General features: G+C 42.2%; 1 protein-coding gene across 1 annotated transcript; it reads right to left on the reverse strand.

Moving 5' to 3' along the window:
• Positions 1 to 400: 400 nt before the first annotated feature.
• rnf152 (ring finger protein 152) lies at positions 401 to 24,719 on the reverse strand. The gene is made up of 2 exons (XM_083675685.1): positions 24,592 to 24,719; positions 401 to 4,099 (listed from the first exon to the last, which is right to left on the reverse strand). Exon 2 carries the CDS (start codon positions 3,853 to 3,855, stop codon positions 3,214 to 3,216), a length of 642 nt encoding a protein of 213 aa, XP_083531811.1. The 5' UTR covers positions 3,856 to 4,099; positions 24,592 to 24,719; the 3' UTR covers positions 401 to 3,213.
• Positions 24,720 to 26,111: the final 1,392 nt, after the last annotated feature.

Consider the following 26,111-nt stretch of genomic DNA (forward strand, 5'->3'; position numbering starts at 1 on the left):
TATTGCAAAAAAGGGGGTAGAGGGGGGTAAGTATTCATAAAATAACCACTAGAATGGAACAAGTAGTGTATCCAAACCAATGTATTCCTTGGCTTTATATACAGTGAGATAAACAAAAAATGTAACAGCAATGGAATTATAACTCATTTTAGATTCTTCAACTGACCAGGCTTATTAAGGAAACAAACAAATGTTAGATCTACTTAGGGATGCAGTCCAAAAAAATCCCCATTCTAACAATATTTCATGTTCCTCTTCATTTGCATGTACAACTGTGTCCCCTACTCCTTGCGTCTAACCACTTAATACGCTCTATTCTAAGAACAGATCCAAGCAACATCACATGCATCGCATCTTTAATAAGAGCACAACAAGGGTTGAAACAACTGTGGTTCAAAAACAATATCAGTAACAGGAACACATCAAATAACACTGACCTAAGGGAACCTTGGCCACCAGACCTGCAGGTAAGAGGTCAGCTACAGTGGTGCCAGTCACCAAGGCCTGGATGGGTGTGTGTTATTGCTGTTTGTTAACCTTGCTATCTAAGGATGTTATCACTAGTCTGTTTCTTTTGGCACTATATAGTGAGGGCATTTAACTCATCAGTGTATCATGTAACAATATAAAACAACATATTGTATGTCATTGGATCAATCTACCACTGACATAAAATCTACTGGTGTCTTTCCTGACTCATACAGACCACTCAGAATATTATTGTTACAGTTGGTGAAACGGGTAGCTTGTACTAGGAGCAGGTCACATCGGGGGCTGGGCGAACCATGACGCACACCTAGAATGATCCAATAATTTGGCTAGCCATTTTACCCACCACCCACCCCACCCATTCTTTAACCTATCCATGACAACTGAAAAGCATCTCTATAGCTCGAGGCATCATTGAGACAGTTCAGGGCCTTCTGGTGCTGTCTGACTACTGTGTTTGCACAGCAATTAGGTCATGTGTACCTCAGCGAGCTGAGCAGTCAGGCCGTTTCACACCGCATCTGCAAAAGAAACAGCCTGCAGTTCCTTTGTAGCATGGGAACACCGATGGCCATGATGGAATCTCTGACTGAACTCTCTTTTTCTAAACGTCAACAACAAACAGACTAGTGACGAGGGGTTAGGATTCCTCTTCAGATGCTAATGTAATTAGTCTTTAAGTCTTTAATTTCTACAGCCTCCTCTCTCTGTTTTGTGAATCATAACAGCCCACAGTTCCCCAAACAGAACTGGATGAGCTGCTACTGTACACCCACCAAACACTTTATTAGGAACACTATACTAATACTGGGTAGGGCCTCCCTTTGCTCTCAAAACAACCTCAATTCTTCGTGGCATTGATTCCACAAGATGTTGGAAACATTCCTTTGAGATTCTGGTCCATGATGACATGATTGTATCACGCAATTCCTGAAGATTTTTCAGGTGCACTTTCAACCTGTGAATCTCCCGTTCTACCACATCCCAAAGTGTGTTCTATTGGATTCAGATCTGGTGACTGAGAAGGCCACTGAAGAACACTGAACTCGTTGTCATGTTCATGAAACCAGTTTGGGACGACTTTTGCTTTGTGATATGGTGCATTATCATGCTGGACGTAGCCATTAGAAGATGGGTAAATTGTGGCCATGAAGGGATGCACATGGTCAGCAACAATAATCAAACAGGCTGTGGCATTCAAGCGGTGACTGATTGGTATTAACAGGCCCAAAGTGTGCCAAGAAAACATTCCCCACACCATTACACCACCTCCACCATGAGACAGTGTACAGGTGTTCCTAATAAAGTTCTCAGTGAGTGTATCTTGAACAAACACCCTCAATGATAAGCAGATTCCTATTACAAGGAGACTAAAACATGTAAACAGAAAAAAATTACAAGAAATACAATCATTCTGTACATGGCATTACAAAATATTTCACCCTGTTTGTGTGTACTGTACACTCAATTGCTTTAATACAGTAGAAATATTGATCATTTTCCACAACAAAGAAACTAAACAAAGAGCATCTCTGCAGATCAATATTCAAAAGCTCACAAATCATTGAGGTCCTGATTAACACTGGCGCCCTACACCGACACCAACCCACACCCAACCTTCATCGCACCCCTACACACCATCTCACAGTTGATCCTATAGCCCCCATATCAAGATCAAAGACAGCATGAAGATGAAGGGAATCAATGGAGTAGTGTGGGCGGCAGTGATAACCAAGTCAAAGTTGAAGTCTGTTATTAAAAGTAATGACCACCTGTGCTCAATGTAAGGGCAGACAGAATAACACATTATTTCAAGATGACTACTATACAGTCATTTCACCATTATTACTTTTATGTGGCTACTGAAGACCTGTGCTTTCTGTCAAAACATATGCTGGGATACATAACATAGAGAACATGATGTTCCCTGTTTTGTGTTACAAACATTACTAAATCCCAACCTACCTACCTGCATGATTGAAGCGAAAGTCAAGTTACAGTATTTCAGAGAGAGAGGTTATGAGAAAATTCAAATACAGTGAAACCAGTATTGATTCATCAGTCCCCCTGTGAACAACATTTGGCTAGAGGAGGACACTACATAGTTATGCACTGCAGCACCAAAGAACAGAAAGCAGCCAAAATCCAAACACTCCATATTGCAACTCCAGCTGGAGAAACTGTATATGTACTCAGTGCTGACACTTAGCTAAACAAGATGATTACTGATGTAACTCTACTGACCACAGGAAACAAGCAAACCAGCAATGGTGTTCTGTTGTGTTGTGTGTGTCACCAGTCCCCAGGCCACAGGCTGCCCCAAATCTCCACAAGGCATCCCTGAGGCCCTCTTTCTGAGAGAACAGTGGACTGAGGGGTTGGGAGAAGGAAAGTGTAATGAATGTAGGGGAGAGGGTATCACATAGATTGGGTTTCTGTAGGAGGTGTGTGTGTGTCCAGCATACTCCACATCAACAATAGGAGGCGATGAAAGTATAATTTCCCAGTTTGTGGTTCTCTTTGCTTCCTCCTCTTTTTACCTAACTGTGAGAGTCTCTCTCTCTCTCTCTCTCTCTCTCTCTCTCTCTATGTGTCTGTCTGTTGTTTCCTTGGATGCCCATGATAGGTGTAAAGTCCCTTAACCTCAACTTTGTCCAGGGCTGAGGAGGGGCAGGGCAGCGGGGGAGTTCTAGGGGGTCCATGGTGGTGGGGTGGTCTCTCCCTTCAGCCACAGGAGATGACAGTGAAGCGTTTGGAGATGCAAGACATGTTGTGCAGCACGATTCCCAGAAGGAAGAGCAGGACGCAGGCCACCAGGATTACCGTGCAGACCCCGGACCATGTAGAGCCCTTTCCTCCTCCGGCTCCCCCCACCCCCCTCCTCTCTGCCTCGCCACCCTCCACCACCACCCCCTCCAGGCCCATGCCCATGCTCAGGCCCACGGGCTGCTGCTCGGGCATGGTCATCACCGCCACGCCCTTCTGCTGCCCGCCGGGTAGGAAGTGGCAGCCTAGATCACCGGGCAAACCCAGTGCCCGCTCCTTGGCAACAGACAGGGGCAGCATGTAGCAGCCGTTGCTAGGCAGGCGGATGAAGACTGGCGTGTGCTCAGAAGCGTGGGGGATGGCGATGACGGTGATGATGTCCGGGTCGTCCGGCAGCTGGGACACGGAGAGGCCTGCGGGGAGTTTGGTGACGCCACGGCACCATGGACAGCGGATCTCCTTCTGGCTGCTTCTCATCTGGGTCAGGCACACAGAGCAGCATGTGTGCCGGCAGTCCAGCAGCTTGGGCCGCCTCCGTGGGCTGTAGTAGTTAAAACAGATCTGGCACTCCAGGATGGAGTCTTGAGACAGAGTCTCCATTTTGGCTCAACAGTCCTTTTATAGGTTCCTCACTGTTGTTTTGTGTCAAAACACAAACCAGAATGACAAAAGATGTCAGTTGATACTTGACAGGAGCAGACAGCCCTATATATCCCCTGTGAGGTGCTTGAATCCTAAGAGCAAAGTTGCAATGTTACTGTGTAGCTCCCGGACCCTGTTTTCTGCCACACGTCTTGGCGTCAATGGAATGTCACAAGTCAAGTGAGGTCATATGGTCTCTCATCTGTAAAAGAAGATGGAAAAAGACAGCATTAATAATATGAAGAGGGCAGGGGGCTTGGAAGTGGGCATCAACAACTGGCACTGGAGCAGCATGAACTGGCACTGGAGCAAACAGACGAGGATGCATAGGCACAGTGGTGAGCACACAGTCTCTTTGTCTTGTTCCCCTGAGGCTGGCTCATCACCCAGGATCTCTCCCATTCATCATCACACAGATTAGTCAGAACTGCCCTGCCCCTATCAGCTCTCTGCCACATCAGCAGGAATCACAGCCCTGCTCTCTCTCTCTCACACACACACACACACACACACACACACACACACACACACACTCACACACACACACACCTGACATACCATACAATACACACACACACGCACACGCACACGCACACACACACACACACACACACACACACACCAGACACACCATACAATACACACACACACACATGCACACGCACACGCACAAGCGCACACACAGACAGACAGAGAACTAAATTAAAACATTACACACACCACTAGCTCAAACAATCAACAGAGAGGGCTCACACGACCCACAGCACATGCAGACCAAAGAAAAGGGGAGTTGTCATAACACATGCCACAAACACACTTAATAGAAAGGGATATTATACATGACCATGACAAATCAATATCAGACAGAACACGGCACCTGAGGGCAGTGGAGGAGACCTAATGAGGAGTGCTCAGTGCTGTACCTTACATTGAGCTGTGCCTGAAGCAGTTTTTATGATGCTCACTCCTTTACCATGTTCATATGGCCACAGGCACTGATACATTTGTGTTTCTTTCTCCCTCTTGCATAATAATATCTGCAATGTTAATCCATGTATAATTGTGTGTGATACTTGACGATTACATTCTGTCAAAACATTATTGTTGATAGATAGAGGGGGGGGGGGGGTAGAGAAATGGTGAAACATAGATCTTGTCAAATGCTCAGTGCACTCTGTATATGTAGACCCACTAGTGGAACTGGATTGCAGCAAGAGTGGATGAGTCCATGTGATACACAGTAGCTTGTTCTAGTCTGCTAAGTCCGCAGTAAACTCAACCCATTTGCGGTGGTTAGCATCACCCGTCACACTTATCTGACACACTACCCCCACCATCCCCCATTCCCCAAAACCCCCGGGCAAAATGCCTCTTCCTCAGCCAGTCCTGAGGCAATACCGACTTCACTTTTCACTCTCTGGATGACCTAGTTTCTCCATACCAGTACCAAGTCAAAGTCAAGCTAAGTGCAGAAAAATCCCAGTAATTTCACGGGGAAAGACAGAGAGAGTCCTACCCTTGAGGGGGTAAAACAACCAAGGGTATTACTGAATCCCTTCCTAAGATAAGGATTAGCTTTGATCTGACATAAACGCTTTGTGGCTCAATATTCCCATACACTCACTCTCTTCCTCTCTCTCTCTCTCACTTTCTTTCATCCTCCACTATATCTCTCCCTCTTCCTTCCCAACTCTCTAAAAAGTTATACAGTCTTTCCCTAGATACTGTACTTTCTATCGTTCAATCTATATTTCTCCAAGTGACTCATTCTCAATCTCTCTCTCTCTCTCTCTCTCTCTCAGCTACAACAATGTACAGTGAGGCCATACTAGATTGTGTGTTCAAGCAGAAACCAAGAATGCAACTAAACAATATGATTTATTGGTTTAACAGACCCCTAACCAGGACAACCTGCCATGCCGACATTTCAGTTTGTGACCCATTTTCACATCAGAAGATACACTCCTCTCAGATCTAAAGCAACTATGGAACTATGGAAACCACCCCCCCCCCCCCCCCCAACCCTTCAGCCCCCCCCCCCCTTAAAAACACTACGGACTCTGGACAATCCACTATTCTATTGTTATAATCTACTATTGCACTATTATTTGTACATAGAATACACAGTATTTGGCTGCTATTTACTGTCTTTACTGACTGTTCTTTTTGCACTGTTTAAATTATTTTTATTGAATGTTTTACTTTTAGTATGTCTTATCTGTTGTGCCTGGGCACTTTATCTGTCTCACCGTGGGAGAGTGAGAAACGTCCTCTCGATTCCTTTGTATGTCTTGACATGTGAAGAATTGACAATAAAGCCACTTTGACTTTGACTTTGACTTTGAAAAACCCACCATACTTACAACAACAAAAAACATTTAGCCTGCAAATAAAGCCATATTGAAAGGTCCCCAAAAGAGGGGCAACTGGAGATGCATTGAGAAATCTCTTAATACAACCAAAGGGTTTGGTCTTCTGTACTTGTATGACTACAGACCCATCATATCATATGACTGTACAAGGGAGTATCATTTAGTAATGATGGTGGGAGTGCCCTAGCTCTGGCCACTACTATCCCGACCCTTCTCAAAAACCCTTGTGGCCTGCTGGGACCACCCAAAGGGACACACTCTGTGTTGAACAGCACACACACACACACACACGCACACACACACACACACAAACACACACACACACACACACTCACGTGCACACACACCCTGTTCCTTCAATCTCTCCAGCCCCGCTCCACAGCATTCAACAGAGGAGAAAGTGTACTAGTCCTCATAGACAGCAGCTAAAAATAATCCACAGAGGAAAGAAAATACACACACACACAGACACTAACACACACAGCCCAAAATATGATAAATTGGTTGGAACAACTCTGAGAAGGCAGTGAGGCAAATAGCTGCAGAGGGGGAAGAGAGAGGGAGAGGAGAGACAGGTTAACACAGGCCCATCACCTTCAAACGCTGAGGGCAAAGTAGACACACATCAAAAACAAATAGCTGTCTTCTCTGAGGCAGGCTGAGGGCCACATAAATACTATTTTCTGCTTGCATAAAAAGGCATTACTATGTACATGTCCGCATGAGCAGGCTTTAATATGTGAGATTCAAACTTTGGAACAATTGTTCTACCGTACATTTAGAAATCTAAAGTGGATTGACATTACTTGGCATCAGGCTAGTCAAACCCTTGACTGAGTGCTTTTACACTCCTTACACTACCTTGATGTAATCCTCCATTCAATAACTAAGCTAAATCAGACTGTTTTTCATATACATCACAAGTCATAGTAAATGCATAGGCAAACAGAGCGGAGCACATTTGCCCTTGAGAGAGTTGTGCAATGTTGCGAATGTGTGTGTGTGTGTGTGTGTGTGTGTGTGTTGGGGGGGTGAGGGGGGGGGGGGGACAGATGGAATCCCTGATAGAGGCCTGTGCAGCAGACCGCTACAGGACACATTATGGCAATTTCCAGCTTGAGGAGCCAGTCTCCATCAGCATTGCGAGAGCTGCCAGCGGTACTATATGGGCAAGGGCCCACAGGCCCACACGAGCATGACCACCACGCACACTCCACCACCACTGGGACTCGTCGCAACCAGAGGAGGTGGGGGTGACTGGGGGAGAAAGTTGTTCAGACCATACATCCCTTGTGGAGCTCGCATCTCATTCTCCAAAGCCAATATTTGACCATGTCTACATTTCCATTCTTGTCAACAAACCCCAGTCAGGAAACCTGGAGCTGCTACATACACCACCACCCTGATTGAATTGTCCTCTTCTGTGATTTGATCAAACACCTCTCATTATTTGTGTTGCTCATGGGTTATTTTAGCGGCTATCTACACTAAGATAAACATCATGCCTCTTCGACTTAGAATGAATGAAGACTAGCACACAGTCAGAGGAAGAGGATGCATCCAATCAAACCAATTCAAGGCCCTGTGTAGGCTTCAAAAAAGAAAGGAGGACCAAGGCACTCTTGATAAAAGTAAAATGCCTTTATTTCTTCTGGCATACTTAATATAACAAACACTATTAAAAAAAAAACTCCCTGTGTAGGCTGTTGACCATTCAGAAGGTTCTCAGCCTGATTTTAACTATATCTATAATTTACACCAGGCCTTTAGCAATCGTCAACTCAAAGAATATGCTATGTTTGAAGCCTGGAGAATCATGTGAAATAAGATGGATCTTATCCCCTACAAAACCAGGTTTGAAATCCTTTGCTTGTTCATTTTCATGGATTATGAATAATCCAAATTGACTTTTTTTTTTTCCATACCTTGGCTTTGATGCTGAGAAAAAACATTTTGTATTTATCTTGGCAGACGCAACAGATGATATCTGGTTTATATTCCACATTCAGAGGCAGGAACCCCATCTACATAATGACGAGATAACACCAGTAAAACATTCTAATTAGCCAGTCCCATTACAATCCTTTCCTTTGTTGATAAAAGGCACTGTGACAGAGCTGATGAGCTACTGTTGATAGGACTAGTATCTGATAAGACGCTGATAAAAAAACTGTTCAAAGGGGAGACAATGTGATTTCATCATCCTACAACTCAATCTACATCCATGGAGTTTTTGATTGACACAAGGGTGGGTGACACATCTTACAACACAACAGTTCAGACAGCTTCCAACTACAGGCAGATGAAGCACCTAAAAGATACCAATTGCCAATATCATCCCAAGCACAGGAGTATACAGCATAGAGAGAAACTACCTAGTCTCAAAGTTCTATGCTTGATTTTTCCATTCTAATAGATACCCCTATAAGGCATTAATCACACACTACCTCACTTGTTTACTTAACACATCTTCAGCGTTCAATGACATCACCACAGGGCACTGCTTTCTTCAGTCAAACTGATGATATCTAGAATCAGACCGGGGAGATCTAACTTATTGCTTAGAGACAAGAGCTGTCACATTACTTGAGAGTTGTCATAATGTTGCTGGAGGTTCTTGGAAACGACTGGAGATAGAGAGCATGGGATAGCGCATTTTTAGAGTTGCCCCATAACTGTTTCCTGTCACCTTGTCAACATAAGCACCAGCATTTAAAAAAATAAAGTAATTAATGATACAGTTAGATAACCTTATTAATGACTTTTTGGGGTAAATTAACCTTCAGGCATGAGTGGTGAGAGTAAAGGAAAAATAACCATCAGAACAAATACAGTACGTCTATTCCTCTTTGGGTCTCTAAGGCCTACCAGCTGTTGTAAGGCTATGGTAAAAAAAAAAAAATTGTAAAAAAACCTCAGAAGTGAGAGGTATAATCTCATATGAGTGCCTTACCTGAGCAGCTTACTGCCTCCCTAAGCCAAGCTGTCCGTACACTCTTCTGAGAACAGCATTACAGATACCATGACACTTTATAGTGCAGCGCTGTGAAATCGGTGCAGAGGCACTGGAGAGATACAATTAATTCTCTATGTACAGTGCCTCCTTTTATGTAAGAGGTACCACCCATAGGCATATTGACTTAATAATTAGCTAGTTTACTTTCTAATCAGCAGTCACCCTGATATTGAGTAGCAGGCGTTATCTTACGTCCTGAGGCAAACACAATGGTAGAGCAATACTCCCTACCCTTACAAAGGCAGGCCTTACCGGGGGTTTGAAAGGTTGCAATCAATGGGCTATCAATGAAATAGCTCCATTGATTGCACAGCACTTAATAATCAAAGGTAGTTCTCAGCAGTGAGTTTGTTATTGGAGGCTATTTCTCTGTATTCCTGAATTTCCCCTAGGGATAAATAAAGTTTCTATCTATCTATCTATCTATCTATCTATCTATCTATCTGTATGCTGACAGATAAATACATGTTAAAACAGTCCCCTTCTTTGTTGTCCTTTGCAACAGGCTTTTTTTTATTTTTTAAATCACTTCTAAGTCCAAACAGCTCCTAATCCAGTGAGTATAAACCAAGTCTACATTTTAATTCCTCCTCTTTAAAGAGGTTTTATGAATCTAAGAAAGTCATTGACTGGGCTCTCTTGACAAATATGTATATATAATATGTATATAAAATGTATAATATATATAAGAATTTAAAAAGAATTTAAAGGACAGCTCTGCCGCTTATTTGTTCACATACAGTACTTTTTACCTCTGCTACTGTATATAGAATTGCATTGATTACATTACATTAACTCCCCACTCTTAAAGTGTGAATGTATATATACGGTATGTTTGTATGAGTAGATTCATGTAAGTAGATTAAAGTTATGCTAAATACTAGATAGTAATATGGTAGTTGTTTTATCCAATGACTTCAAAGGACAGACTTTGGTGCCTGGCTTATCATGTGGATGTTCTGAGGATGCAGCAGAACAAAGGAGCCAGCCCAGCATCTCGTAGAGCCAGTGGGCTGCCACAACACCTGCTGCTCCGCTTCTGAGTTTGAGGAATGACTGCGTTGTCGTCTGTCTGCTATTTTCACACCCCCTCTCTCGTCTCATCTCGTTAAGCCAAAAAGAAACGGTTGGGGGTGAAGACGTGAAATATTTCATGGAGACTGATGTCAGCGTAGACACCTCTGGCTGGTGAAAACACAAACCAATCGATGTTGTGATTGGCACTGCACCCTAGCCATGGGCCAGACACTCACTGTCAGTGACTGAGACAAATCCATCAGTATGGACACACTCACATGCCCCTCTCAACCCTTCATCACAGTCACTCTTACACACATCAACAGGCCTCTGAACTCATACACACACTTAATCAGACCCAACATCCTCATAAATCCTTGGAGACACACCAACAGTTGCTATCCACCTACACATACAAAAATATTGCCATGTAAGCTACAAATCCACTTCTGTCTTGGGGTGAAGTGAATATATTGAGGACACTTCAAATAAATGGGTTAGGCTGATGTATGGCAACAATAAGTTATCTCTGCTAGCGCTTTAAATCCTTGCCCTCTGAGGCCTCATGCAATTAATTCCTTTTTAAGGACAGCTATCAACTGTTTTTCTTCCGACTGCCTGAAAATGTCCCAAGATGTAGCCAAATTAACAGCCTTTGATATTCATACATCCCCATGCCCTGTCTGGCAAACTCAAAATGCTGTAAAAGGAGTGCTGTTTTCCTGCTTCTGTCAGATGAGTGGGCGTCTGTGATGGTAGTGAGGCCTCTAACAACAAGGAAAACGACAACAGCATGTAACATCAAAGCATGTGTTTCTGCCAGATACCCAAGCAAATTCTGAACAAATTACGGGTAAGTGAAATCAGTCCTCAGTGAATAAGGCTGCTCTAAAACAACTCCTGTCCCTCATTTGTAAGAGGAATTGCCAGCTCACAACATGCATGTGAGATGTGGATCAGCATGGGTATAGATTCAACAGTTTGGGGAAAGTGGGAGTGGAAGAGGAAGGGTTTACACTACTCCTCTCGATAGGAATTGGTCAGGATTAAATTTGTGTGGAGTGTTGTTCATTATCCAGGGGTAGTCAGGGAGTCCTCCCTGTGAGCAAAGAGGCCGTCTGAGGCCAGGCTTTCATCTCCCACTCAGCACCATATGGGCCTGGCTGACAGCTCCATAGACAGGAGCAGGGAGCAGGGACAGGGAGAGAGGAGAGAGTAGAACACTCTGATACATCTCTCTATATCCAGCATGAGAATGACCCCCCGACCGAGACATGTATAACGCTCACACATGCTCACTGACAAGGTCTCATTATTGCTATCTCTCTGTCTCTCCCACCCTTTCCCTTTCTCTCTTTCTGCATGGGCTCTGCATCTCTCTTTGAACCTTTCTCGCTTGAAATCTCCACACATATGATGCCCTAGAGCCCGGGGGAGAAGGGGAAAAAAACTATCAAACGGTCAAACATAAAACATACAGTACAAACATTTATACACACACACACATGCACACACACACACACACACACACACACACACACACACACACACACACACACACACATACACACTGTTCAATATATAATAATAATATATGCCATTTAGCTGACGCTTTTATCCAAAGCCACTTACATTGCAGTGAGTGCATACATTTCAGTATATATATATATATATATATATATATATATATATATATATACATATCATATCATATCATATCATATATATCATATACTATATATATATCATATACACACGACACAAAGTGTAAAAGGCTAGAAATGCTACGAATGGGCGAGGTCAACTCAATATTTTTCATAACTTTAAGGGACCATAAAGGTAAATTCCAGGTTATATATCTGGTGGGCCACCACAGTATGAACGTTGATCTCCTGTGATCACACATCACAGCCTGGAGATGACCTTGTAGTTCCCTCTCCACATAAAGCCATATAAAGGTGGTATATAGATAGTAGTACATTACATTAGTACAGTACATTATTATCCATCTTTGTATGCAGTTAAGCTCTTCCTCCCAAACCCTTTGACACACAGACTTTTTGTTTGAAACCCTATCACAATCTCTACCGAAGCAATCTTGGTAAAGACCTCGGAAGAGCAGAAATCCACAACAGAGAAAAAAAAACTATGTATTCTGGGAATAAGAGGAGTGTGACATTTTTCAAGACCATCTGGTTTCGGAATACAATGCCAACATTTGTTGAAATATTGAAAGCGCAAATATAAACACATAGATAATGACAATATAGATATTGTATATTAGCAGCCAACAGGATTTAACAAATATTTCAACCGTTAGATATTTTGGATGAATGCAGAATTGATGCAGTATGAGCTGGCTTAGACCAGCACATACTGTACCGTGCAATCGCTTTATCACATCTATCCATAACACAGCCATTTTGTATTGTTCTTCACACAAGAGCTCTATTATTTGACAGTAGCACAGGTCTGAATGGACTCAAATGAAAGGAAAGTGCTAACACCTGGCAATTTGTTTTCACTGTATGTAAACCCCTTCAGCAGTATGAGACACAGTAACAAGCCAAAGAGAAGATCATGGTGCTAATTAATGACAATGGCATACAATGAGCTGGTCATTATGGACCAGGCAAACTGAGGACAGAGTCAATGAGACATGCATACACACACACAGTCAATGAAAGGCACATATACAATGCACACTCAGCAAGGCCAGTCAATGTGAACCACACACACACACAAACACACACACACACACACACACACACACACACACACACACACACACACACACACACACACACACATAATCACAGAGAAGAAAGTCACACTTGCTCAATAAGAGGTGTACAGGCGCACACACAAAAAGCCAGCTGGTACTGAATAGAGAAGGGAGGGAGAACATTTCACAGGCTAGTGTCTGTGTGCTCTGGAGCCATAAATCAGTTGTTTGGACGGTGTGTTCGGCACAGCCTGCCCTCGCTCTGGGAGTAGAGTCAGAGGCAGGGCACGTTTCAATCACTGGCCAACAGAGGAGCTGACAGCACTAAGACACAACCAGCAGCTCAAGGACTGTGGCCAGCACCAGTGAGATATGGGTCACCTGGGAGAAAACCATAGATCAGGCTTTATAGTGCGAGAAAGAGATAGATAGAGAGAGAGACAGTGAGAGAATGGGGAGAGATTGAGAGCTTTAAGAGGAATGGGAAAATGTGCATATGAGCTATTTCCTGCCCTTGAGGTAGCTGACTCTCACTCAAGGTTTCACGACAGGGGCTTGTAATAATGACAACCTAGGCTTAAATACACTGTTTCTCTCTCTCTCTCTCTCTCTCTCTCTCTCTCTCTCTCTCTCTTTCACACACACACACACACACACACACACACACACACACACACACACACAAACCCACATTTTCTCCCAGGCACTCCGTCCATCTCCCTGTCCCTCTCCCTTCTCTGTCTCATCATTTTCCTGTCATATAGCTGACTCTTTGGCCTCTCCTGCGTAGTTTGGAGAAACATCTCTCAGATTCCTCTGTCATGTCAACCCAACCACAGTGTTACACAGCTACTGACAAACCTCTGTCTCACAAAGGAGAACAGATCTAGCAGGGCTTTTATCACTCTACTTCTGTCTCCTCTGAGTGAGTGGATGAGATTAAGTAATGTATACTTTAATAATTATTTGGCTTCCAATAAGCAGAGAAAGTGAGTCCAGAGATGGTTTGTTTGAACAGGCTGACTGCTCCCTCTTGGTTCTGGCCACCCAGTGAGCTTGCAGATTATCATCGGCTGTCTCGGCAGAAGCAGAGCCGCAGGATCAGTCCCCAGCCCACACAGGTTATCCCTCTCTCCAGCAGATCAAGCTTTTTTTTCATAGCCCTCGCTCGCTAGGCTTTTTCATAAACCAATACACAACTCACAGTGAAAAGACATTGCAGGGTTGTAAGGTTTGTAGATAGGTAGCTAACAATAACATATATTTGATACTATATTTAGATTTCCTTGACAAGCAATAGCAGTGTTACTATGACAACATATCTTCCCAACTGAGTATTGTAGGTCATTCAGGGGACTCTACCCTGTGGTTCAGCTTTCAGATTCAACCATTGATCTAAAAATCCCTCTTGTGTTTAACAAGAGTGTTTAACAAGAGCCGTAACCATCTTTCCTATATTATACATTAGACAAAAAGCATCTGACTAGGTAGCGGCAGGTGCACTGAGACTAACTAACTATAGAATAACATTAATGTGGACACCTGTAGGCCACAGCGTTGCTATGACCACCAAGAGCATCCAAGTCTCCATTTGAGCTGTCACCGTCTCCCCAGCTACCAGGGGAAATCAGCAATTTCTAAACAAATTAGCCTCAGGAAAACTGCTGAGGCCTAAACCCTTAATTACATCAACTTAAAACTAAATTATAGGAAAACTCTGCTGTGTGTAATAACTAATACACATCAAACTGCCTTCCCTGCCACCTCCTCTCTCTCCTGCCCCTCTGTCCCCCTCCATCATCAGTTTGGATCGTTTAAACTGGGTATTCATCCCCGAGGGAGACAGAGAGAAATGTCAAGACAAGGCAGGCATGGCTTATCCTCCGTCGCTGGCCTTTACGCTGCTCATTCTCTCATTTCTCTATTCTTTGCTATATGCTCTCTTTCTCATTCATTCTATCTCACTCTCATCTCTTTCTCTTTTCTTCTTGTCATCTACATTGTCTGATATGTCTTCTGAGACAGAATGAATGTAGAAGGGCATTCATGCATGTGTGTTAGCACAGCGTTTCCCAACCGCTGTGCCGCGGCACACTAGTGTGCCGTGAGAGATCGTTGGGCGTGCCGTGAGAAATTATCCAATTTCACTTTTTTTTAACATTTATTAATTATTATCTGCAAATAATATGCCATTGTCGATTGTCTGTGCTGTAATATAGTGACTGGCAGAGTAATGTAATATTCGTCCGGGTGGCAGCAGGTAGCTAATTGGCTCGTTCCTTCTTAGAGACAAGAGAATTAGTGACGCATGCGACAGGTCGTGGTGACAGTGATGGAGAAGTTTTTAAAAAGGAAAAATGCAAACTCCGAACTGGGCCCTGGACAAGATTCTGACCCAGGTGAAGGCCCTAGTATGAGTGGTGGTAAAAAGAAAGCAAATACGGTGAGCTCGAGGCAATACAGCGAAAGCTATCTTTCGTTCGGATTTACTTTCACCGGGGATGAGACGACACCGACTCCATTATGCTTGGTGTGTGGCGAGAAGCTGTCCAACAGCGCCATGGTGCCAAGCAAGTTTAAACGCCATCTCCAAACGAAACACCCGTCGCTTCAAAACAAGCCGATGGACTATTTTGTTCGCCTGCGTGAAAACACAGAGAAACAGGCAACTTTTATGAGAAAAACCACAAAGGTAAATGAGAAAGCCCTCAAAGCTAGTTACCTAGTTGCTGAACTCGTAGCTAAATCAAAAAAGTCCCACTCTGTGGGAGAGACATTAATACTACCTGCCTGCAAAGCCATTGTCAACGAGATGCTCAGCCCTGACGCGGTTAAAGACATAGCTAAAGTCCCGCTCTCAGATAACACAATTGCCAGGCGTATTGATGACATGTCTACAGACATCGAAAGTCATGTTTTGGGAAAGATACGCATCAGTAGGAAATTTGCGTTGCAACTTGATGAGTCTACGGATATTAGTAGACATTCTCAGCTCTTGGCCAATGTGCGTTTTGTGGATGGAGATGCCATTAGACTAACTGTATAAATATAAATATATACTGTATCAGGCTACATAGTGTCATTTTGTAACATTTTTGGTTGGTGGTGTGCCGCAAGATTCTTCCAATGTAAAAAATGTGCCGTGGCTCAAAAAAGGTTGAAAAACACTGTGTTAGCAGGTACATTTCCATCCACTATCTATGATTTCACTGAAGCTTCTAGGGGGTTGAACTGCATTTCAGGGATTGCATTGCCCCTGAGCCACCTCCTATTGCTCACCTCTTTGGAGGTATGGAATGGTTAAGATGGGGACAACACCTTGTAAAGGCAAGTCTAATTGTTTATCTCCAAACCATTACAGCGCTGTCCAGGCACTAAAGCAATTAATTACTGAATTATACCATGCTGGTGCACAATGAATGCAATAGGCCCTGGGGGCTTTTTCTCATTACCAGGTACACACTGTCCTACACAGGGGAAGGAAGGGGGGCTTTTAATAACATTTAGTATTCAGATTAAACTGTTGTTTGCAGCCATAGCCTGGCAGCCTGGATTTGCTCTCCCTGGTAGGTATCAACTTACCATCAAATTAATTCAAATTGGTTATACACATGCTCAAGCACTGACAAACAACTGGCTATCTTGGAAAATGTTCAATCTGGGTCTGGAATGGATGGTATGGAGGAAAATCATTACATTTTCAGCCCCAGGCTCTGCCCCCAAATCACAGCACACACTCCTTTTTGTGCCATTAGTGCCAGACCTCTGCTTCAATCTCTTAACAACAGTACATTAATATCACCAGTGCTATGTTACCGCAGTGAGAGGAGGTTAGAGAGTTCAGACTGCACGACATGTGACCATCCACCTCCCCGCTGGCAAGGTACTGGCCATAACCGTAATCGCTACCATGGATACACGCTGGACACCTAATGAGCAGAATGAGAAATTGGGTGGCCTGTTTTGTAATTCTGTTTGTGTGCACTAGCTAACAGGTTGAGCAAATAAAAGGAAGCTCAGTCAATGAACCACTTTCGAAAGCAGTAAAGGCACATTAGAGGCCTCCCTATTTATATTAGAGTTTAAACTAAACTAAATTTGATGTTGCTGCTGAATCACTGTCGGATGATGACCTATGTGTGGACAATGCCAGGAATTAGAGCATTTTTCTTCACATGACCCATCCAAGGACCGAATTACATATATGAATGACTAAAGACTTACAGCAAATAAAGAATAATAACAGAGATTAATGCATAGGCCACAGCTAACATCTACTGCACATCTACAAATCCCTTCCTCTATGTGTATGAGAGAGGAATAGTGTGAACTACACTAAAGGCTCCTTACTACCCTGTCCTTCCCATCCCCCTCACCCTAAGATTTGTTTTACGCCCAGCAATGATCCATGCAGTACAGTAGCTAACTGCCAACCACATAAATATGAGTGTGAGGACAGGCTAATGGACGACACAGCACTGTAAGACTGTGTTAAAACTGCAGACACTACAGCATCTTTATTGTGGTCTGAGGAATGAATAAAGCCACGAGAGGGGGAGGCAGTAGTATGTCTTGTGATGATTCAAAGTACATTTTTCTTGTTGTCATCATCCTTTACAAAGAATCAATTTGAGCGTGGCCAATGTTTTTTTTCTCTTTTTTTTAGGGATAAGCCTGGCCAATGTTTGCATAATCCTTCAAAACAGGGTAAAGATGAAAGCAACTCCTTTTTACTTTTACGCCTCCTTGTCCTTGTGCCTCTTCCTCCCTCTCTCTTTGCTGAATCTCATTGCCAAGTTTTCACCAGGACTCCTCCTATGGGATATGTGTCCTTGTGTAACTGGGAAAAAAGCCCAATCTCAATCTCTGCAGGCATTTGTTTTGACTCCTCCACCCTGCAGACACAACACAGTGGGCGGGCATTTCAACATACTATCCCAAACAAGCTCCACAGGGGTCAAAAAAGGAGGTCACCCTGAAAAAAACCTGTCCCCTCCCGGGATAACAACCCTATTAACAACTCCCCCTATTTCCCGCCCCAGTCCTACCCCCCAAAAAACCTGCTTAACTGCAGCTCAACCAAGCCACCACAGCAAGGCAATTCTTGGGAGGGGAAATAGCTTTCAGATTCAATCCCAGAGTCAAATCTGAAAGTTAAATTAGATGCCCATGGCTAGGCAGTGAGGAAAATGAGGGGAAATATCTACCTGGCCAGCAAACATAGGGTAGGGGAAACAAAACCGTTGTTTTTGAACCAGAACCCTACTCACATACCAATTTAAAAAGTGATGCATCGTGCCTATCCTAAACACAACTATATGGTACCATATGCTACGTACAATCACATTACTGTGTTGTCATTCCTACTAATGTTTGCATAACGTTTTCATGAATAGGTATTGCTACTTGTGTCAATGTCCCCATTAAATAATGGAAGCGTGTGAGAGCCACTGAGGCAGACAGTCACAGATGTTGGAATAAAAGAAAGTGGGTCAGGTGTCTAACTGATGCTAACCACACTGTGAAAGGCCTACATGACACGCTTGGAGACAGCTATGATTAGCATTACAGGCTAATCAAACAGAAATATGCAGATTATGGCATAAGAGTGGAAAAGAGGTTCATTAAAATGAATCAATCTTCATTGATTAATTGTATTAAAAACAATTCTAATGGCATTCAGAGAGAATTTGTCACTGAATTTGTAAAGATAGTCAAACCTCTGGGAGATAAATTGTGAGCTAGATGAGTCTGTTGGCAGCAGTTCATCATTTGGGTAATCAAAGGTCAAGGGTAAGAAGTAGTGTCATTTTACCTCCAGTGCGTTGTAAATGACACTCTCTAAGGTCTTTAGTACATCATTCTTCATGTAGGTGTTATGTACGGTAGCTCAGGGAATTTCACAGCTCAGGGAAATTATACTGTAACATCCATCCTAAACGACAAACATTCATCATCTTCTCACTCTACCTTAAATATGTCTCCTCACATGCCATGTTCTCTCTCCTGCTGGCATCAAATCAAAAGTGACACATAAACACTCTTCAAATATGAAATATGAAAAGTCAACAGCTAGATGCTAGAACATTAGATTATCATGTGTAGTCCTCATTGACAGCTATTTACAAGGTCTATATTTTCAACCCATCGTTAATCGTTCGTATACTTCAGCCTCATTAATCAATCACCTTCGGATCATTTGACAAATAACACTGCCCACGCGACAAATTAAAGCTCATCATTCAAAGTAATGGCAATGATAATTACAGTAATGCAATCACCCCTCAAGTTCTACATTTGGAGTCTTTACCGTTGTTTTTCTCTACCTAACTGATGTTGGCCAACCATGATTCTCTCTGTCTGATCTTCATCTTCAGCTTTCAGTCTCTGATGCCTTCATTTTAAGTAAAACTAATTAAAAAAAGGGCTCAATCTAGAAGCATTTGTATGACCTCTGATGACACCCTGGAGATCTGCCCTTGGATGACATGTGACTGATGAGCCATGTCTTAGGCCACATTTCAGAATTCAGAGAACTCACCCCTGAAAGAGCCTCTGGACTCCAGGGAACCACACCGTTCACCACATATCTACCCCCTGCCATGCCTCAACTTGCCACAAACAGACTTGCCACAAACAGACTAACATTCTACCCATTTAAAGTGCACACAGAACATACACAATACACAATGGTCTAGATTTAGCAGATCAAAATATAATATATACTGTAACTAATAGAAACCAATAGAGACAATAGTGAACTATCTTTAACTATGTTGTTAAACAACTGCAGCATATAATGGTATATTTCTGCTATCAATGTGGTAATGGCTAACAGTGAAATAACAACCACTGCAGATGCTACTTTTCTACCTCTCACTGTCTTAATGGATTGTGTGGCAGAGAAAATGATTTTCATCTGACAACAATGGATGCATTAGCCAATGCCATTAGTCACCCTTTACAATCTATCCAGGAACCTGAAATAACAGCATTTATCAAAGGAAAAGACGTCAAAAAACCAAGAACACCCTGGAGATGATGATTGATCTAAATTGGAGACATTTCAGCAGCCTAGGTGAGTAAAATAAAAACAGCATTTAAATGCTCAGATTCCAGAAAGGTCCCAAAAATGCATTCAATTATGTAATTAAGGAGACCCTAATTTTAGATGGCTAAACAAATTGAATGTCAGGCACCAGCTCAAAGAATTACACAACAACATACAAACACAACAACATACAACAAACACACAACATCAGCATACAAGCAGGTTGTAGACACTCACCAAATGGAGGCTATGATCAGCTAAAGAAAAATAAAATGTCATGACATCAAGTGACACATAATTAATTTGTGCCACAATTCATTAACCTTGGTGGTCTAACAATGAAAGTTCACCATCTATTCCAATTCTGATCTTTCCTTCTCTTCTCTTCTTTTTTTGCTAAGAAATGATATTCAGCAGACCCAAACATTCCACCCATTCACCCTACCTCTGCAAAATAAGTCTCACTCATTTTTCAGCGGTAGATACAGAGACGTTACCTCATTACAGAAGGTCACTTTTGGCACCCCATCAATTGTCAGAAATCCTTTCAAAAAGTGCCTGAAATGCATTTGTTACGAACAGCTCTCTCACAGAGGGGAGCAAATGAGAAGCATGACAAATCACAAAGTCACAGGTATAGAGAGAGGGGTGGTAAAGGACAAAGTTAAGGAGTCATATTGACATGTAGAAGTTGGAGTGACAAGGTTTCTGTGTGTCAAGAATAAAATGATTTTCATGGTCCAGATGCCAATCCACTTCTGCATGAACCAGCTCTTGCTAACCAATACAGAAAGCAAACAATGGAGCTGTCAAGTGCAGTAACCAACTAATAAGGTACACTTTCAAACAGGCTGTGTTTGTAATAATAATCAAACACTAGTCATGTTGTGCAATTGATACCACCGTAATAATATTTGAAAACTAAACACAGAATGTGGTACTGAATGTTCAAGAGGTGTCGTGCTAAGTGCTGCACGGTAGCCAAGATCCAATTGACTGCCTCTGAGTGACCTGCCAATAGCATAGCTGCCTGTAGTACAAACGTGATTCCTTCTGTCTACCTCAGGTGGTAACAGCTTGAAGAGATTGGCTTCTTTATTGTATGCCCTTCTGAACAGGCATCTTAGTGTTGTTGTTGGTTCCTCTAACTTCCTGTTTTAAAATGGCTCTTGCAGCACTGAGCACTTCCTCTATACTGTGGGTTTCTGCGTCCTGCTACTCAGGCATGATACTCTGCAACATCACAGACAGTGAAAAGAGAATGATGACTGAGATATATTCATGGCCATATAAGGAAGAATACAACTTCGCAACACAAGGTGGACTGTGAGCATCTGCCTGCACTGCAGTCTAATGTCGCACAATTGTGTCCTTACTTACTTAACATTACTTACTAAATGTTACAGTGTGGCAATGGAGATAGGGCCTATTATACACAGTTTCTTACTGTATCTACCTGACAACCTAAACATTTTAATGAAATAATCCCACAGTAGGTAAGTAGAAACCATTGAGAAAGTGGAACAATAATAATGTAGTCACCTAGCATCTGGATACCATCTAGTTACAACATGCACAAAAACACAAATCTCAATCATATCCCAATAATTTCATGTCCTTTCTTTTTGGATACAGTATATTTGAGGATAACTGAAAGCAGTACAACTAACAATACAAGAACAGCTATAGTAACAAAAAACGCTGCAACTATGAGCTTGGTGCCTGAGCAGAACTGAATCAATATGGTAAAACTCCTGACACAAATTACCCAAGATTCGGCACAGGCCGTTTTCTCCCAACAGATGGGAACCAATTAGCCACCTGACTCCAGGAAAACACTTGGGCAGCCGCGTGGAGCCACGATGCAAATGAAGCGAGGGAAGAGGAGGAAGTGGACCTGCCGTCTTGGGAAGGGAAAAATTAATGAGCGAGACAGCGGAGAAGCAGTTTTAGAAATGGAAGAGAAAGAGAAGGTGAAAAGTGTTAAAGCAGGACACTGGCAAAGAGAACGAGAGGATCCCAAGAGATGTTACACAAACATCCACCTGAAGGGTATGATGTCGAAAATAATAGGCTAATAGTTCCCAGCACTATCTTCCTCGATTTATTCAGAAAGTCAGTCAGTAATATTCTACTGTAAAATCAACATAGGCATAAGCACATTCACACTAAATCTAATCAGTTATCTCCTTGTATTGCATAAATAAATGTTGAGGACTGTTGTTCATATTCATATATATATCAACTACATCAGTATGTGATGTAACAGGTGATGTCAATTACAGAGATAAATGTGTGAACACCATTAAGAGCTATCCATATGTTTACTCAATTCTATATTGGATTCTAAAGTGGAACTAACACCTGCCACAAAAATGCAGCTTCCCCAGTCTGATCTGGAAGAAAGCTCTAACCTTTTCTGATGCCACAATCAAAGTTTTCAGACATCTGATTTCAAACATCTCACTTTCCTCAAAGTCAGGTAGAAAAAAATCTTAAAGAAACTGCCAGGAAGCATTGAAGTCCAATGGACATATCAAAGCCTCAGATCTGTCAAAGGCTTCCTCTCTCAACTTCAAGGCAATGTTTACTTCTATCTCCCCTAACAACTCTCAAAAAGCAGCACAGGACCTTCAGATGGAACATTGATAAATCAGATGTAAACACAATCAGATACATAGTTTCCTGGATTTGGCCAACCTACAGGAAGAGAATCCATAGCTTCAATATGGCTTGATTAACTTGGAGAAAGCCACACCTAAAATTGCTCATCTTCAGCTACTGTAAATTGCATGAAAACCATGGTAAAACAAGTTATTTAACATGTACATACCAGAGTCGAATCATTTTCTCTGAATAATTTGGAATTGATATTCCTTATATTGTATATTGTAGGAGAGAGGACTAAAAGGCTGAAGAATGTGTCTGAGTGTGGTGTGCCTTGATGAACATGACCCAGGTGTCAAGTCCTGACAATCCCTCTGTTAGGTCACAGGAGTTTGTAAGGAGTTTCATGACGTGGGGAAGATCTCACTGGTAACATCACAAGCCAATGTCACTTGTTGGTATGGTGTACAACTTGAAAGGAATTCATCCTTGACTAACAGAGATGTGTAATATATGTGTAATAAAGCATGCATGCAGTGCTATGATAAATATGTATTTCAAAATACGCCATTTTCTAGGGTAGGCCTATTAAGAATCACATTCTCAGTGAAACAATTGTCAGAGCATTATATTCAAAATATTGTACTGTTGCTCCTTGGTTGTCAAAAACAAAAAAGCACATTGGTCACAATGTGGCCTTTACCATGCTAAGGTGAAACATCCTGGAAAAAACACCTCTTGTTTTGATGTGCTTCTCACATCTGATTATTCTAGCAAGTCAATGTCATCCTTAGCTCATATATGTATCCCTTATTGCACAACAGGTGTTCAATGATTCAGTTATAAATCTTATCAGAGGGGTAATTCCGACTGAAAGCCATGCTCAAGGCAGGGTGCCTAAATAGTGAATAAGACATGGCATTCAGCCTAGTCCATACAGCCCAAACCACAAAATCCCTATTGGCAATGTTATACCATGCAACATTTCTTCCCTTTGAATGTACCACACAGATGTCCACAATTTGCAGATGTCAAGCACTTTGCAAACCAAGTGTTGATAGAGGTCAAATAAAGTAACAAATAAAGTTTGCAGGTCAACATTGGTCAATAACGACCACGTTACTTGTTTTCATTTGTTTAGTAGACATTTCTGCTGAATTTCACGGTTGAACGCAGGGCGATGAAATGGCTGTGTTCAACGATAGGAAAAATAAATGAAGACAAAAGAAATACCTTCACTATTGCATGATGTACATGGCATATTATGTCATCGTCTGGCTGCACCTTATAATGTCTGTGAAACGGGGAATTTGGAGTGGCCAGCGGATGCCTTCTATTCCGTCCTTATTCGGGGATGTTCTACACCCATGAAGTAATTGATAAGCTATAATAAAACGCATTTGAAGCGTTCCGCAACTAAGTGCGTTGATGGTGCCACACAAAACATTTATTACATCAATGTATCCTAAGTCGTTATGGAAGCCTACCTCCTCCAAAAATACAAAACTAGCCATAAATAGTTGTACATACATCTCACCTCATAGATTCATTGTTTTATTTTAACAGAAGTTTATTTTTCTCATAAACTTATTCATAAAATAAATAGCCAGACTTGATCTGTTGATGATCAAATATTAACGTTAGTTATGCTACTGTGCTAAAGAGGGCAATTTCTTATTTCCTGCCTCTCACAATCTGTCTGATAACGCATGCTTAACATTTCCTCTAACACTATTACACTATTAACAGAGAGAACAAAGACAAAGCCTGCGGAGCGCTGTAATGTCTCACCTATGCTGCTACGCATCGCAACACAGCCGACAGTTGCCTATCTCTAAATAAAATAAGTTTCTGTTTCCTCAGCCAATAAACCAGACATTATAATTTACGATTACTATAAGCTCACCTTTCAGGTTCTTGAATGTAATTTCTGCAGAAAAAGCAGCAATCCACATTCAGATTCTCTGTCTGATGCTGTTGTTTGTACCTGGGCGAAAGCATTTAACTGGGCAGTGATGGGAAATTGTTCTTCCGCGCTTTGCCTCAATGTACTTGAGGAGGCTCGTGTTTCTGTTTTCTTCCTATTTTAAACCAGCAAAATGAAGACCCTCCCACCGCGACACTCGCATCCTTGATAGATCAGCCTCCCCACAGATGGATACGCCCTCTGATATCAGACGACTGTAAAATGAAGACCACTTACAGATGGGCAGTATTTCTGTTACATGTATTTGAAGTACGTATTTCTGCTATTTGTGAGTATTCTGTAATTTGTACTGTAATATTTGTTCAGGACTCGCCTGAACAAATATTCAGTATATTTTGTTATTTGATACTTCAGAGAACTGTATTTTTGTATTTTCAAAATACTCAAAATACTTTTCTACAGGGATCTGAGTTTGACAGTTTTGATAGAAAATAATATAGGGATTGATAACTCCTTCCCCTAAATGAAAACAGGGTATCCATTGAAGTCTTAAAAAGGTCTTTAAAAGTCTTGAAAAATGTGAAGAACGCAAGCTAAGTCTATGTGCGTCTTCCTGAAAAAATGTGCTCCCTCTACATGTATGCTCGGCTGCATGTCTTGCAAATGCATACATTTTTTGCCACCAGTATTTTGTAGTTTCTTTTAATACATTGGTCTTGGGTATTGGGTATGTTGTGTTTTGTAACATGATACATTATGATGTATATTTGCCCATCTCTGACTACATTGTCTGTTTTATTTCTCCCTAGATATTTGGAAATGATAGCATTTTAATTCACAACATCTGATGCTTAGAAAGCCAACACGGTAGGCTCTGCCAGAATTAAACTTTAATGTTATGATGGAATTGGTGGCTGATGAGTTTGCCATGTTGATGATATGCAGTAAGTGGTCTTTGAGACAAGTCAAATTAGGACAGATTTGAGTTTTATGATTTTGACATCCAAACAACCTTACACTGAAAGGTAAAATAATGTAATAATGACAGACAGGCATACAGTACAGATGGATCAATCTGATTCAAACAGCACATCCATGACTCATTATCATAGGTAAGTCACACTTCAATCATTTTATGAAAACTGGAGGTCAGGATATAGGAGGACTCAGCCAGGAAGACTCAGAGCCTCTCGGACAGATAAGCAGAAAGAGGAAAACACAAGATGAGAGGCTGTGGATGAAAATCTGATACATTAAACAGTAGGAGAGATTCAGCATAAAAGCAGGTGGCCTGAGGCCCCCGGCACATCTAAGAGACATCTAAAGGACATGCCCAGTGCCCGCTTACACCAGGTCCACTCCGTCACATGCCGGCCCACCAGAGGGACACCAGGTGGGTGGGGGGGGCAGCAGCAATAGCCCGTAATTACCCAGAGCAAACACCACGACCATCCCAGCGCGTATGTCGCTGGGCCGCACATCTGCAATGGGAGGGCCTA

The sequence above is a fragment of the Argentina silus genome, assembly GCF_951799395.1.
Source record: "Argentina silus genome assembly, chromosome: 1".
NCBI classification, from domain to species: domain Eukaryota; kingdom Metazoa; phylum Chordata; class Actinopteri; order Argentiniformes; family Argentinidae; genus Argentina; species Argentina silus.